Source organism: Denticeps clupeoides, chromosome 14 (genome assembly GCF_900700375.1).
Source record: "Denticeps clupeoides chromosome 14, fDenClu1.1, whole genome shotgun sequence".
Classification (NCBI taxonomy): Eukaryota; Metazoa; Chordata; class Actinopteri; order Clupeiformes; family Denticipitidae; genus Denticeps; species Denticeps clupeoides.
This window is the reverse complement of record NC_041720.1, coordinates 6,745,839-6,763,151: the sequence shown is the minus strand read 5'-3', so window position 1 is coordinate 6,763,151 and position 17,313 is coordinate 6,745,839. Positions and strand designations below refer to the sequence as shown.

The window sequence follows — 17,313 nt, the reverse complement described above, 5'->3', positions numbered from 1 at the left end:
TGAGACCCTCTGTTCCCAACATTATGCTGTTCTGAGGTAAAAGAGTGTATCTGTGTGTGTGCGCGTGGGTCTTTACCCAACTGCTATGCTGAATACATTGAAATGATTACTAATATAATCAAAAATTGTGCAGCACAGTAGAGCAGAGACGAGTGTAGGCAGAACAAATATCATGTAAACAACACCCCCCCAACACACACACACACACACACACACACCCCAAACCACAGGCAGCTTTCTAATGGCTGTAAATCACATACATACATACACACACACACACACACACACACACACCTAATCCGATCCACCAGACTACTTTCTAATGCCCTTTTCTTACACACACAGAAAAGAAAACACAAAGCTCTCACACATGCATGGCCCCATACACACACCCAGACACAAATACTAACACACTAAGACTGGAAAGAGCTGGAATCATGTGTGTGGGTCCCATACCCAACACACACATACACACTGTACATATATCATCACATACACGCAAAAGAAATTCAGAGTGAAAGAACAGCTGCAACACAAAAACGACACACAAACAATATATAACACAGCAAAGTCTAAACTAACAGATGCCTTTCTCTCGCAATTATTCATACACACAAAAACATCCTTATTGTCCTTACTCACTCATCAAAATGAAAGTGAAGATTGCACTAAAATACACGCACACACACCTGCAGAAACACACAAGAACCTAAAAGGGAGAACTAGCAAGGAACCAATACACACACACACACACACACACACACACTATAGCGAATGTGTACCTCTGAGTTTTAGTCTACTCTCGGCCATGTCTCGGTGTGAGTGGCAGGATGGGCCGAGCAGTGGAGTGTGTGTGAGAGAAAGTTGGTCAGGGAGATAAGCGTCGCTGCAGGAATGCAGAGCGGCGCGGGAGATAGATGATGGGGCACCGTGTTGCATTGTGGGTAAGCTGTGCTCCACTGGCAGAGCACACAAGGCCTTTCTGTCCAAGCCGCCCTCACGGTGAAGCAGGTCTCCCTCAACAGAGACAAGGTGAGACACGCAATATCCAGAAGAAGGGGCATCACCGCCCATAATTCCACCGCTCATCACACTGACGGGTTCCAGTGAGTCACATGACCATGCACATGACGCACAGTGAATAAGAGGGTTACTTTCGATGGAAATAGACACAACTGTGTGGTAGCAGCCTAGCGGGTAACACACTCGCCTATGAACCAGAAGACCGAAGTTCAAATCCCGCTTACTACCATTGTGTCCCTGAGCAAGACACGTAACCCTGAGTGTCTCCAGGGGGGGACTGTCCCTGTAACTACTGATTGTAAGTCGATCTGGATAAATGCTGTAAATGTAATGATTAGTAATGGAGGCCCTGGCCCCACGGTTATAGCGCCTGGCTTGGGTTTTTGCCTCGGCTGCTACAACTTTCAGTATTTTTTGGGGGGCAGTGGTTGACCTAGCTGGAAAGGAAACAGACCCGTTATCCGAAGTTTGTGGGTTCAAATCCCAAACCAGCAAGGTGCCACTGAGCGAAGCACCGTCCCCCCACACTGCACTCCCCTTTCCCTCTTTCATGGCTGCCCACTGCTCACTAAGAAGATGCAGAGGACACATTTCGCTGTGCTGCAGTGTATCAAAGTGACAAAAACAGAGTTTTTGTTTTTTTCGTTCGTTTTTTTTAGTTCGTTTTTTCCAGGAATACTTACGCATATGGAATATTACATTTTCAGAGCTTCCCTAAACATCTTGGGGAGCTTGTATTCCCTTACAACAAATCACATCCCATCCCTCGATAAAATAAGCACTTCACACTCCCATGGATTCTGCATTTTGTTATTTACATCCAAATATAACACAACAGCCAGTCTGTCGGATGAAACGTTGACAATTTGTACATTATTTTGTCCTTCATATAGACAGCGCAGTGCTGAAACGTGCTGGAACACCAAAGCAGAGCAGCATGTGCAACGGTGAGAGCCTCCTCCCTCTCTTCTTCGGTCTTGCTTTGTCTTTTATTTTAGGGTGACTGTTATCGGTTAGAGCTGCTGAGTGAAAACCAGGGGATAAAAGGTGACGCTGCTGGTGCACGAGAGGCTAAGGGACCACGTAATGCGTGGTATGAATCACACGTAACACACACCGGAAAGCCAAGCAAGATCGCAGCTGTTTTGAGGAAATAGTTGGAAGAATAGAACATGCTAAGTACATTTACATGAAAAAAGTAAGCCAAGTGCTCTGAATCCTCCATGTGGAGGAGGACATGGAGAGAGAGAGAGAGAGAGAGAGAGAGACGGTACTGACAGGTGCACCCACATCTTTTGTTCAGGAGAGATTCGCTTACAAGAAAGTTATCAGAGACACAGCATCCAAAAGGGAAATTGTCAAAAGAAAAAATTGCATTTACCTTCACACACACACACACACACACACACACACACACACTCAGAACACGGAGGCACTGAGCAAGACAGAGAGAGCTGGTGAAAAGGAAAGGGGAAGGAATGTAGAGGAGGAGGGAACACTTCCTCTCCAGCTCCCAGCACACTCACCCAACACAGGGACGCCGCTCTCCTTCCTGCGTTTTCGCCATGGCAACCATTTACTGAAATTCATCGTCCAAGTTTAAGAAGGGAGGCAACACTGAACAGACGACAGACAGGAAGAAGATGACAGGAAGTGTGTGTAGCAAGGCAGAGTGCATGCTGGGTAATTATTTTCCATCCAAACCACAGAGAAAGAGCAAGAGAGAGAGAGAGAAAGAGAATAATATATATATATTTCTATATTTTTAAAAGTTATGTCCATACTGTATGTAGCACGAAAGAGCAGAAAGATGAAGAGTTTCTGGGGTTCACAGGCACCAGCAGACGTCACACAAACATTTTGTTGGTGAAGTGTACTGATTGCGAGGGTGTTTCCACCACTCTCACCACACAGGACACAAGAGCTCCGCCTACTTTCACTGAATTGCAAAAACTCAACTGTCAGGAAGAAAGTATTTAGTATTAAAAAAATATTTAAATCTTATGAGCTGAATAGGAAAGGGGGGGGGGGGGTCATGGGTTTGCAACAGGGATAGTTTCCATCAGATAAATGCAGTTTTAGAGAACAATGTGGGGAAAAGAACCGAATTTGTATGAAAAAAATGTAATTAATTGCTGTATCAGTTCATATTGGACCCCATTATCAGCCCAGAATTTCACAACTGTTGCACACACGGATCCTCATTAGACTATGGGTGGGACGATTCAGGGGTCTCCGGACAGTAATGCAGCGATTTATGTGAAAACTCAGTATTGTGGACAACCGCCTCAGGTTATCACGACATCATTGTTACCATGGACAACATAAAATGCCATCGTCTCATGGGATTGTGTTTGCGTTTTCCACCCCGCCGGTCCAGAAAAAGTTGGATGGCTAGAGAAACCAATTTAAACGTGTCTCCACTTTCTTGAAGGGTCAGCAACAACATCTTACACAGGAAAGCAAGACCGCGCCAGATAAAACAGAAGTTAACTCAGACTGAAACGAGCACTGAGAAAAGTGCGGGACTTGTTTTAAATGTGCTGCTGAATCGTTGCTGTTGTGAAAATTGGCAACTGAAAAGGAATAAAATGGCTGAATGATGCAGATAAACATAAAAAAACAAATAAAACTGTTCTGTTATTGTGGTGGTTCTCCATGTAAAGAGTTAATAAATCCCAATAAAATTTATTTGAATTTAAAGAGCATGAAAAATGGGAATAATGGACTACTGCCTCTTTGTAAGGCCTGCCTCCTTACAGTTGTTCCACTGATGACAACAAGCCAAGAAAATGTAGCCAGGAAATGATGTGCACACACACACCCACCCACACACACACACACACACTAGGCACACCCTTCCCAAACCTCCTGTCAGTAAAACTCCCCCCACTGGGTGACACAGCCTATGGCATTTCAATCAGTAACACTCAGTCTTTCATTTACAGATACACACACACACACAATCAATTAAATGAATCTGGGACATGTCTGAGTGAAATATATATCACTAGCAGAACTCTCTCTCTCTCTCTCACACACACACACACACACACACACACACACACACACACACACACAAGGCAGCATTACCAGAGAGAGGGAGGGAGAGATGTGTTATTGGATCCCTCAGCATCTATTCATCAGGTTCTTCCGCTGCAGCATCTCACATTACAAAAAATACACACACACACACACACACACTCATCATAACAGTGCCTTGGGAAAACGGAGAGATGTTGTGCTTATCAACAACAAGCACACACATTATCATCATCATCATGACCTACGTCGGGTCTCCCCAGTCTTACACTCGTTCGCCTACGCACACCATACGACAGATACAGAAAATATACACAAGCACACAGGGTCACAGAGAGTCACTTTATGCAATTACATTCACACACACACACTCTACGTCAGTACATCTTAGACCGAGTTCAGACACTCGGTCTAAGACACCCATCTGGGAGGGTGAACTTCATATCATTGCGTTTACGTTTGTGTCTCTTAGAGAACTCTGCACTACACTTGTTTTTACAAGACAAAACGAAATATTTCCCATTTAACAGAAATAACTTGATAATACAGCTCTGACACGCCCATCTCTACATGCCAAAATCCATTGTCTTTTCCTTCCAGCTGGTGGAAAGGAACGTAGCGAAGTGAGAGGAACCAGTCCGTGCAGCCGTTGGCTAACTTCAAATGGCCTGGGTGTGTCTGATAGGACGCTGAAGAACGAGAAATATAAAAATTACAATTACAAGAACAGGGTGGTGACATATGGGCTCCTGGGCATCTTCTCTGACACCCTCGGTCACACACTTACACGTGCACTCACACACACACCCACGATTTCAAAGTGTGGCCGAGAGTCGCAGTATAAAAACGTGGCAGCTGCTGTCACCGGACATAAAGCAGCAGTGTGGCCGGGACAGGGTCCAACCGTCCACATACCAAATATGTCTTTCCCGGACATTACAAACACATTCACTCACGCGGCGGTAGCGGCATCTTTATTAGGAACATGTACCCGTTTAGCTCCTCTTCTCTACATGCATAGAACCGCCATCGACACAGCGGTGACACAGACGCTGCCACTTTATAGGGTCACTACATGAAATTAGTATTGTCACAAAGTCAAGGCAAAACTGAGAGAGCGGACCTTCGCTCTGATGACAGCGTTTCACGCTCTTCTCCACACTCATTTCCTTCTCAGCCTCCTAAAACCAGAGTGTGCAAGAAGAGAAGTTCTTTCCTGTGCTGAACTGTGGAAAAGAGCTCCCATCATGGCCCAAAGTTCTGATGAGCAGCGTCTAACACGAAGTACTCATCACGTTACCTAAAACTAAAATAACTGCAGTTCTACAACTGAAATGATACAAATGTGATGTAACAACTGCTTGTGTGTTTGGAAAAGGGCGGGGCGGGTTGGAAAGTGTCACTGCTGGGTAGGAAGGGGTCCATCAACCCAGCCCACCAAACCAGGGCTCGTACCGCTGATAAACGGCTAGAAGATGCCGATTACAAAGTTGAGAAACCAGCAGGGCGGCTCCGCTCCATATTCAGAATCGTGACAGGTTTCACGTGGCCGCAGGGTTGAAAAAAAAAAAAAAAAAAAAAAAGTCACGTGTTCAAACCTCGCTTACAGCCACTGTGTCCCTCAGCAAGACGCTTGTCTCCAGGGGGGAAGTAGTTTCCCTTTTCAGCCCCGGTCTGACGACCCACCTGATCTCCACTTGATGATGTCGCTGAACTCGCTGTCGACACCCCCCTCTGCCGTGTCCCCCGGAGACCGTGCGTCGGCCATGCCGTCCTCTGTTTACAGCGGGCCCTCGTCCTTCAAAAGCCACAGTGTCCTTCCTGCTCCTGTAAACGAGATTGGAGAGGGAGTCACCTTGCGATGTTGAGTCTTGGTCCTGCCTGCCAGACAGTGCTGGACTCTTGGAGGTACTTTCTGACTTGACATGAACGCCATAATAAATCAGCCATGAGCCATCGGGACACGGACTCCGAATGCAGGAGCCGCGGTTTCCCAGCAGAGCTTCACACCGCCTCCGCCGGTTCGACTTTACCGCAATGCTTCCTGGTGCCATGCCTTCCCCGGGTAAGCGACGCAGATACCTGATACCTGTATCCTGCTTTTGGGTCAGCATGGTCACCCTGACCAGTCAGTCAACAGACTGTGACGGTGCAGTGGCAGCCCAGCGGGTATGGAGGTTGGCGGTTCGAATCTAGAACCGCTGGGGTGCCGCTGAGCAAAGCACCGTCCCCACACACTGCTCGCCTGTCATGGCCGCCCACTGCTCACCAAGGGTGATGCTTAAAAGCAGAGGACACATTTCGTTGTGTCACCATGTGCTGTGCATCATAATGACAAACACTTCACTTTCTTTCAAAAACTCTCATCTGAGTTACAATAGATCCTTCAATGGATCAGACAGCACAAGTGTTCCCACGAGCATCACAGATCCTGACACTGCAGACGAGGACCATCCCACAAGACCTGCACATTCAGGAAGACGCAGCCATGTAGCTTTTACAATTTGTCCATTGTCAAAGTTGCTCAAATCCTTTTGTTGCCCAATTTAATTTTCACACCCACCGCCTTGATAATGTTCTGACTGCTCACACACCCCCTCGTACCCAGACTCATTAAACTGGCCAATCCGTGTTGTCCAAGAGAAAGTTCCCAAAAGTTCCAGTCATTCTCGGTTTAGAGCCAAGACACACACACACAGAGAGAGAGAGAGAGACATAAAAACACGGTCAGTGAACTCGTTTCGTTACGATCACCGATGACGTCACCAATAACCGCAGGACGCTGGGACGTGACACGGCGCGGGCCCAACATGGAGCACTGGCGTGGCGCCGCGGCGCGCGGAGCCGCGTGAAAGGCCCGAGGAGGGCAAGAGGGAGGGGGAGAGAGAGAGGGGGAGGAGAGAGAGAGAGAGAGAGAGAGAGAGGGGGGGGGGGGGGGGGGAGAGGGGGAGAGAGAGAGAGAGGGGGAGAGAGAGAGGGGGAGAGGAAAGGTAAACAGAGGGGGGGCGCGTGGCCTGACTGCAGTCATGTGACCTAAACTGCTACAAGTACCGCTTTAACTACAAACCAGATGGATACAATTTCCAGTCTGTCAGAGCCCCGCCCCCGTGTCAGAATAAAAATGGAAAATAAATAAATACAAACCACACGCGGCACGAGCACACGGCTTCCCAAAACTTTTTAATTATCCACTGTTTAAAAAAAAAAAAAAAAAAAAAAAAAGAACAAGACAAACCCACAAACCACCGCGACCCAATTCCCACCGGCGCTGGTCTAGAAATAGCCACTTCCTGACTAGTTTAAACCATACCAAGTACTACTAAATGTATTCAATATTTCTTTTAATATTGCTGCAAATGTATGAGACATTTCCACATATATGTATTACCTTAAACGGACCACAATTTGTTAATTTGTGTAAAACGTTATTAGACGTTTATTACAACCATTCCTCCTTAAGATACACAACATTAACAACCAAACATGCAGACATTTCGAACCCTTCCCAGCGTCCATGTGGCGGCCTTTAAAAATGTCCCGAGTTTTTCGCTCCCTCCCCCAGAACCCCTCCACCGCCCTGCAGCGTGTCAACAGACAGCCATTTACAATCCCCAGCGAGCGGGGCCTACCTGAGCCGCGAACCCCCAACTCGCTCACAACTCTGCCTGACTGAATGAACTGCGGGGTTTTATCCCCGCGGGTTTCTCCGAGCGCCCATTAAACGGCTTGCAGGGGGCGTTTTACACGCGTTTTATCCTACTGAAAGCAGCTAACGCACTGGCGGCTGCCGCGGGTCCAACCGCGTCGCGGTTTGAAGGTTTTTAAATCCTCATTTCGGGCCCGAATTTAAAAGGCAAATTCGGGAAGGAGGAGACACGCGCCGTTCAATTCAGGACTAGCTGCAAAGTGCAATGTGGCACCAGGCTGACCTCGGACGGACTGGGGAAAAAAAGAACCAGACCAACTAACGCCATTCTCGGGAAAGCGTGCATCCCCCCCCCCCACCTTGCGCCTGTGCCTCCGGCGTGTCTTCGGAGCGTTCGCCCGGGTCAGAGGAGCAACTCCCCGGCCGCGTAGACCGCGCCGGGCCCTTCCAAGTCGGTGTCCGCAGAGGCTTCCACCGCCGGCCTCCGCACCGTTCCCCTCCGTTCCGAAACGCCGCCGACGGGGTTTGGGGCTGGAGCGGGGACAGCCTGCCGTCCCCGGGCTGAACGCGACGCTCCGCGGCGGCAGTCGACGGCTGGAGCCGGAGATCTGCTACTTTAATGGGCGAGCCGAACTTTGTTCCTCTCGCTTACTTTTCCTACGAGGTTGCCAGGTCTGACGAGAGAAATAAGCAGGCGGGTCTGCTACAATTGAAATGGGGCCAATGTGCTACAAAATTCGGTTGAATATGCAGGATGTAATCTACACGAATGTAACGTAACATTAGTTGCACACGACCTGTTGATGTGATAAGAGTGGATGTAACAAAATAAAAAGCTCAGGAGAAATGAGTTAATGTTCACTGTTGTTAATGCAATTTTTTCTTACTGTTACACTGGTTAATGCACAACCCATGCACTTTAACAGACTACATATCCACTACCCATGATGTCTGTGTCTCATGTTCTCGTCGAGCTTGCCTACCTTTAATCATTTTACTAGCCTTACTGTCCTTTAATTGTATTGTATTTCATATTCCCCCTTGTTCAATTAAGTAATTATGTGACTTTTACTGTCAAAACAGGGTGGTTCAGGATGCATTTCACTGCGTGTTGTCCTGCTATAACTATGCATGTGACAAATAAAATCTTGAATCTTACGTGCAAAAAAAAAAAAACAAGTCCGAATAACGTTTGCAGCAGACAGTGCTAAACAGGATTCTGTTGTGTCGACTCAACTAATGGCGGAGGTTAAATCTAACAAAATCTCTCATGAGAAATTAATTGCAGGGAATACAAGTACCTTTATTACTATATAAAAACCGAGGAAGTGAGCATTTAATAAGTGCATATTTCTGAAAAAAAAAAAAAAAAATCACGGTCGACAAGTGGTGATGTTTAAAAATTAGCACCGAAATCACTTGGCTTATACCACGCGGACCTGGCAACCATCCTCCCTCTGCCTGCGCGAGCCTGCGGAATTCACGTGAGCGCGCGCCTATGGCAAGCGGTTTCAACATACAAAGAAATCGGACTCCGATTTCAATAAAATACATACTATATTCTCAGTAGAGAAAATACATTTTAGATATCTTTAAACCCTTTAAGATAACAAGTGTCTGTTTTAACATTTAATAACAAGAATGGATACGTATGGCATTTCCATAATATAATTCTTCCTATTCAAAATGAACATTTCAGATATACACAACGAAACTCTTCCTATACACGATTACCCTTTCAGACATGCTCTACATTATTATTCCTAGAAGAATATCCAAAATTACATTTCAGATGTGCAGAATTAGTATTCTACCTATTTGCAGCAACCTTCTTACTAGGAGAAAAGCACGTGAGATATTTACCATCCAGTTCTACCATCAGTTTTACTAGGAAAAAGTTTTGGATGTGATTACGATGGTAAAATCACTCACTGTCCAATGTGTTATGAATGCTATGAGTGTATATATTATATGTAGAAATAATAAGTTGAAGATTTCAGAAAAAATGGTAGTAAAAACAAAGGGTGGTAGTAGCCTAGTGGGTAACACACTCCCCTATGAACCAGAAGACCCAGGTTCAAATCCCACTTACTACCATTGTGTCCCTGAGCAAGACACTTAACCCTAAGTTGTTCCAGGGGGGGACTGTCCCTGTAACTACTGATTGTAAGTCGCTCTGGATAAGGGCGTCTGATAAATGCCATAAATGTAAATAGAATTGTGGATATCCTTAATGGTATTTTTAATAGTAACAATGTATTGTTGATATTAAGAAAAGCATAATGTGTTTTAATGCTGTATATCCAAAAGGAATATTGTGAATAGTATGAACTGGATTTTTAATATCTCACATGTGCATTTCTCCATTCATTATTCATTCTGGATATCTGAAATAGGCATCAATGTAGACACGAATGGGAAACATAAAGTTATTTCTCCTTCGAGGAATAATGAAGTGGATGTTTGAAATGGAAATTGTGGCTGGGAAGAGTTTCATGGTTGATATCTGAAATGTTTATTTTGACCAGGAAGAATTAAATTATGGAGATCTGCAAACACACATTCGTTATTCATATATTAAATGTTCAATGGGCTTGCCATACACGCCCGGCAGTTCTGGGAGGCGGAGGGTTGTGAGAGTGCAGCGATGTGCAGAAGTTTCCTGTCTCTTCACACGTCCTGGTCCCAGATCTCAGCTCAGCGTGACACGGGTCTTCTTATATATATATTCAAAAAATGATCATATTGTACACATTACAGAACACAATGACACTTAAATAATACTGCTGCCATCACTCCAGAACTCCTTAACCTACTACATTACATTTATTTAATATTCTGATGTTTCCAACATTTCGCTTCATAATTTAATATTATGTTCTGCTGCTCTAACTATTGCACTTTTAGTTACATCTCCCCATCTCTACTTCAACACATTCATTGTTGTTACTGTACTGTATTGTATGGTGCCATGTGCTGTAGATTATTCCAGATTTCATGCAGAGTATTTAAATGTAAATCTGCCTTGTACACTTGTCAAATAATACTACCTATGTACCCCAAAAAATGTGGGACATTTATCTTTAATTAATTTCCTTCTTTTTTATTTGATTCATCACTTTGGGGTGAAATCTGGTGTCTTACAGGGGTTTTCTAAATGAAGATAACTTGACTAGTCGCTCTTCTTAAAGGGGCAGATGAATCCAGCATTATTTTCAGCCCCTCTGCTGCTGAACCTTGTTGCCCGCTGGTTTATTGCATTCTTTCTGCTCACTATTACAACTCTTTCCAGTGTCGGTGGCTCAAGGGGCTCTATGCATTCCATGAGATGTTTATTTCCAAGTCGTTATTTATGCTATAAATCACCTTCAATATTTGCCTTAATACTTTTAAAGTAAGGTGAAGGCTAAAAAAAGAACACTGGAGAAATATTTCCCTAACCCAGCCAGGCCTAAACCATGATCTCAAAGTCAAAATGCGTGCCAGTGACATTTTCCCAGCGGCCCTTAATCATGAAAAAAAACTGCAACTGGCACCAAATAAGCATTCTCCAGGACTGTCCTCATGATCTGAACGCACCCCGTGAAACTCGGTGCTGGAGCTCCCCCTGGCGGACAGATTGAAGCATTGCCGCCATGATTTTCTCGCACACTACGCGCTTTCGCCGACAGGGGGTGCTACACGAGCGCTATATTATTTCACGGCGGATATCTTTTTTTCCTGTATGTTTGTGTTATTTTACTTTCTCCGAAAGTGAAACCCTTCATAACAAATATAGAAATACCACCCATGCTCACCAAGTTACATTGAATACGTGATAATAGTGACTGAAGACTGGCGTCAGAACTCTGCGCCGGTGAACTGTCTGTCATCCACACGGTATGCAGAAAACTACTTCGCTTTGGGTTAAATGACATAGATTATAAATCTTTTTTTTTTTGCGTTTTAATGTCGCCTTTGCTAATATATCAAGCTTTAGTCCCACGAAGTGAATTTACCGACGATGTTTACAAGGCAAACGAAGCACGGCGTCAGATGACTACTCGAACCACCGCTGTGGCGAACAGTCGCTCGTCAGCCGTCGAACGGGATTTTTGCGTCTTTATTTTTGGCTTATAGGAATGTAGCTTTTTGGTGTTTTTAATGTCGCTAATAGGGGGGAAAAAAGACGCTTACCAGGAGTGGGGTTCGAACCCACGCGGACATATGTCCATTGGATCTTAAGTCCAACGCCTTAACCACTCGGCCATCCTGGTACAGATAATTCCGCCTCATCCCGAGACACAAATTATATCCTGCACCGCTTTTTACATAAAGCCGGCTCGAAACGCGACATTTTTTTAATTCGGTACGAGTGCGTTTCAGTCGATCCACGTTACTTTCCTAATGTACGGCGACGGTCGACGTCACGTCTGGGAAATCCCCACTTTTTTTTCTTATAATTTTTATTTTATTTTCGTGTGATTAAAAGGAACCGCTTTTTTATGCCGTCGAAGGACAATATTCCTACCCTTCCGTGTAAAATCCACGTTAAAACGTCTTCCGACCGGGCACCATTGTTCCTACACTACATCTAAAAATCTATACCGTCAGTAACATGTGCAGAAAACGGCATTACCAGCTTCATCTAGTTAAGATGGTAAACCAGCTTCAAGTTAGTTTTCGTTTTCTTGTTAGTCATGCTGGTCAACTGGCTAAGACCTGCTAAAACCGGCATAATGCAGCTGAAGGACATGGTATGGATCACGTAAATATGTTAGTTAACCTTTTGAGGACTGTATAAGAAGAAATAATTAAATTTCTTACACGACATGGATTTACACAGTACCAGTAATATCACTTACAGTAATATACAGTAATATCCGTACCATAGATGCATAATTGTATCTTTTTATCACAGATAAAGGACTGACCAATGGCTTCTTTAAAAACATATTGTCATATGTATATTTAGTTTGGACTTTTTAAAATTTAGTGTTTAACCCTGGCTTTGTGCATTTAAATACTGTTAATAATCCTGCTACAGCGCTAGAAGGTTTGGTTGCTAAATTAAAATTTTATTAAATACAAAACAGAGGCACAAATATATATTTAATTATAAAAAGGTCCATGTTGAAGCATAATCATAATTCAGAAACAGTATTTCGTATGTGTAAAAGAAGGCGCTGCCAGACTTTTAATTGTCTAATGACTATTAAAAGGGAGGTTGAACAGGTTTTGGTTTTCATACCATGATGTTTTATTTTTTCACATCAGCATATTATTATATCAATATTAATTGCATCAGGAAAAAAACGTGACTTTACTTTACTTTACTTTATTTTGCAGACGCTTTTATCCAAAGCGACTTAAAAGAGGAAGACACCAGCAATTCTCGTTCGACCCTTTGGTTGACCTATGACCCTTAGGTTGAGGTGGAGAATCTGTCCATTGTTCTTTGCAACTTTCATGACCCGCGATTTATTCTCGTAGTTTAGGAACTTCATTATCACCGCTCTGTGTCGCACCACTGATCATTGTTAGCTTTGCCAATTCTATGTACCCTTTTAATTGAGATGGTTTCCAGGGAAGTTGTGTTCACCAAGCACCTCAGGGATCCATCTTCCCAGAAAGGCACACACGTCAGCCCCCTCTGTCCCACCAGTCTAAGATTCAAATGGTGGGCTACGGACCAGATACAGAGCCCTAAATGGAAGGTTGCCGCTTCGAATCCCAAACCCAGTTGTTTCTTGCCGACTCTTAATCAAACTTCAAGGAAAAGTAAGAAAAAAATCAGCAAGAGTTGGCTCAGCTTCTTAAGTTTTACTAGCAGAACAGAGCCACCAACACACAACTGAGGTGCCACCGAGCAAATTGCTGTCACCACAAAACGACAATCACTTCATTATCACTTCTGTATGCATATCTATAGTGTATGTTTATGTGTAGTAAATGTAAGCTGTAAGTGTAACAGTGTTGATGTGACACCACCAGCAGAGGGAACTGCAAGGACATGAATATAAAAAAATAACACAGACACACACAGGACCATGTTTACCCTTTCCCATAAAAACCATGTTTTCTGCCTTAATATATCCCCAAAACACAGGCTTCCAGATATAGAGTAAGGCCTGCAGCTTCTCCATTCTGTTCTACCTTTGTGCTTCTGTGCTCCCAACATTTGACACTGTAGCATTTCAGTGTGACACATAAGACTGATGCAATGTCAGGAGACAGCAGGACTGGAACCATACCGCAGCCCAGAAGGAGTGTGTGTGTGTGTGTGTGTGTGCGCGCGCGTGCATTCTCTGTCTAAGATGGAGATGGAAACAGAGATAGCAACTGAGATACTGTAGCTGAGACAGACAGCTGAGGTCGCAGAGTGCTTCTGTACATCTTTAATGTCTGGTTCCGACCGCAGACTGGAGGGAGACAGTAGTAATCCACACACACACACACACACACACACACAAACTGCAGAAGCGTCTGAGTTTAGCTCAGGTCACATGTAATTCAACAAATATGGACATGTTCTGTGCTCCAAAATACTTTGTAGCAGCGCTGAGGGTTTAATCATCATTTTGATGGCCTTGGACTATAATATTTGAATCATAGCCAAATAAAAATATGGACGCAGCATAGTATCAGTAGTGAAAACACTCTGCATTTCTTTGTGGAATACTTTACGCATGTAGGAAAGATAAGGAATTCTACAGGAAAACCACAAAATTTACTTTCTAATGATTGGTTATAATTAGCAAGAGGGCCGACTGTAAAAAGACAGACAGTTAGGCAGCCAGCCAGGCAGGCAGGCAGCCAGGCAGACAGACCCACGTCATTCTCACTGTCTATGAGTGATGATGATATCACCTTTCATTTATTAGAGACGACCCTGGTGTGAACATGGTGTAGACAGTTTGTTGTGGTCGGCCAAATGCTTTTTATTCAGCCATAAATCTGTCCTGCTGTGAATATAAAAGGCGTCTGGCGCATCAGGAGCCACCAGGAACACCAGTTGACATTGACAATATTTTATTGGCAATAGTCTTTTTGCATTCTTTTTTTCAGTACTATTTTATTGGGTGTCGTGGTGGGTAGTGCTGCGGCTTCACAGAATTTGGCCTCTCGTTTTGTGTGAGTTTGCATCTTCTTCCCATAATGCTGCGGTTTTCCTCCAGGGGCTCAGTTCTCCTCCCGCCACCCAAAGGCATGCAGGCTAGGCAGATATTAAGTTGGCTGCAAGTGCGAGTGTGTGTGTGTGACTGGTCCATACTGGCGCCCCACCCTGGGTGAGTTCCTGTGGCAGAATGGCTTCCAGCAACTGGGACCCTGATATGGATCAGGCGTTCATGGATCCTCAGTGACTGGGTATTTATCACTGATGTTTCTGTTCCCTGTAGGCTGTTGTTCTCGAGTCAAGGTAGGAAAAGACACGTTTGGCGAAATGAGTTCACACTGAAGCACGCAGATATGCTCAATGGAAATAATGAAAAAATACACAACAATGCAGGCGTAAACAGTTACGGTAAGGAAGGCATAATAAAGAGCAGAGAATATTGCTTCCATGACATGTTGCAGGTGTCAAAATAGACAAATCTAATGCTGCACCTGAATCATCCACTCATTCACCATATCGTGCAATATAAGGGGAATCAGACAATTTTGCCTTGTCCCCTGGATTATATTTACATTTACAGCTTTTATCAGATGACCTTATCCAGAGTGACTTACAATCAGTAGTGACAGGGACGGTCCACAATGGTTAAGTGTCTTGCACAGGGACACAATGGTAGTAAGAGGGGTTTGAGCCTGTGACTTTGTGTCCTTTTAGTTCCTAGGCGAGTGTGTTACCCACTAGGCAACACTGCACAGACACACACAAATTGAACACTAAGCTGGATGCATAAGTGTGCACACCCTTAAACTAAGACTCATGATCAATCGCGTGAGTAAAAAGTGACCATGAACTTGTTTTTATTCCTGTGTGAGCTGACATTCCTTGGATGCCCCTATATCCCTTTTTTATAAAATGAACTGCTTTGGCTATTTCAGCTCAAGATGGTGCAGTAAAGGATAGTTGTATACCACTAATTGTAATACCACTTCTGCTGATGCACTACTGGTGTTAATTGTGACCCACTAATCTTTTGTTTTTAGTTCTTGCCAGTTGTCCCTACACACTTGCACGCTTATTCACACCATATCTCTTTGATACAGTTTCGAAAAAGGTATCATGTTGATTTAAAGTAACAAAACTCAGTATATCAGATATCTAGCTTTTACTGTTACTGATATCTGTGTATGAATGTGTGTGTGAATGCTTATGCAAATGTACCTGTACCAGGGCCATAACTCAGAATTTTATGCCCCAAGAATGAATATTGCACTGGGTTCCCTACATCCTATTTATAACTTTTTTATGAGCCCCCGTCCAGCTGTGTGCCCCTACAATTATTTCAACCTTTCACCCTGTTAATGACGACCCTTTCCTGTGCTGTAACTTAGTGTGTGCTGGAACGGTGGGCCTTAAAAAGTGTCTGTTAAAATGCCCAGACTAGCTGAAAGAGAGTGAGAGAGATGTAAAAACGAGGAAGAGGTGACACCCCTTGGCCAGTGGGGGGCTAAGATTTCAGGCACCACAACAGCGTCACACCTTCTATTTCAGTCCCCTGCACATTTCTGGCCCAGGTTGGGTAACCAGTGAGGGGGCAGAGGGCACGTCCACGTGCTGATTGGCCTCCAATTGACATTCATCGGAGGGCCGAGGACAGGAGCATGAGACGTTGCTAAGTTCTTTTAGCAAGGGGCGAGTCTTAGAGCTCACAGCAGCATTTCACAGACAAAAATTGTAATTGGCTGGGTTTTTTATGTTACCAAAAGACTTCCACAGACAATCATTAAAATAGTGTTAAAATAGTTTTCAAATAAATTTTTGATGAAATCAAGTCTGTGTGCACCAAAGCATCACATAATATAATTTCTAAATCGCACACTGCAAATTTTTTTTATTAAGATGATAATAAAAAGCAACTAAATGGATTATGACTAAATGATGAAAACAATAAGAGATTTGTTAGCAAAAGAGCTATTAGAAATAAGGATGCAACAGTTTAAGTGTGGAGAGAGATAAGTCCTCATGAGATTCTTGAAGACGTCATGGATAGGAATTTATTCCACCATGTGGAACAAGACTGGACTGCCTTGTGTGCACAGATGGCAATGCCAAAGTTCCATTGAAGGAAAGTTGAAAGTTGCATAAGCCATTGGGTTCAAGATTAGTTCAAGGGTGCACTCTGCAGTTGAGCATTAGTGACTCTGTAATGACTTGAAGGGCATGTATATACAGTACAGGCCAAAAGTTTGGACACACCTTCTCATTCAATGTGTTTTCTTTATTTTCATGACCATTTACATTGGTAGATTCTCACTGAAGGAAAAACTATGAATGAACACATGTGGAGTTATGTTCTTAACAAAAAGTAGAGACCTGACCTCCACAGCCACCGGACCTGAACCCAATCGAGATGGTTTGGGGTGAGCTGGACCGCAGAGTGAAGGCAAAGGGGCCAACAAGTGTTAAACACCTCTGGGAAATCCTTCAAGACTGTTGGAAAACCATTTCA

At 44.1% G+C, this 17,313-nt stretch overlaps 1 protein-coding gene and 1 non-coding gene across 6 annotated transcripts in view; both read right to left on the bottom strand.

Annotated features, from left to right (window-relative positions):
* utrn (utrophin) overlaps positions 1-8,370 on the bottom strand; it is an 80,735-nt gene extending 72,365 nt beyond the window's left edge. For 4 of the 5 annotated variants that reach the window (XM_029002431.1, XM_029002435.1, XM_029002433.1 and 1 more), the window contains exons 1-2: positions 8,071-8,370; positions 5,752-5,892 (exon numbers count right to left, since the gene is read on the bottom strand). In XM_029002431.1, coding sequence (XP_028858264.1) covers positions 5,752-5,833 — 82 coding nt within the window. In that variant the 5' untranslated portion in view covers positions 5,834-5,892; positions 8,071-8,370. Of the gene's footprint in view, positions 1-2,549; positions 2,673-5,751; positions 5,893-8,070 lie in introns of those variants that run through there. The other variant, XM_029002434.1, reaches the window with a different exon arrangement.
* Positions 8,371-11,884: 3,514 nt separating this feature from the next.
* Positions 11,885-11,967, bottom strand: trnal-uaa (transfer RNA leucine (anticodon UAA)). The gene has a single exon. It is a non-coding gene; the product is annotated as a tRNA-Leu (tRNA).
* Positions 11,968-17,313: the final 5,346 nt, after the last annotated feature.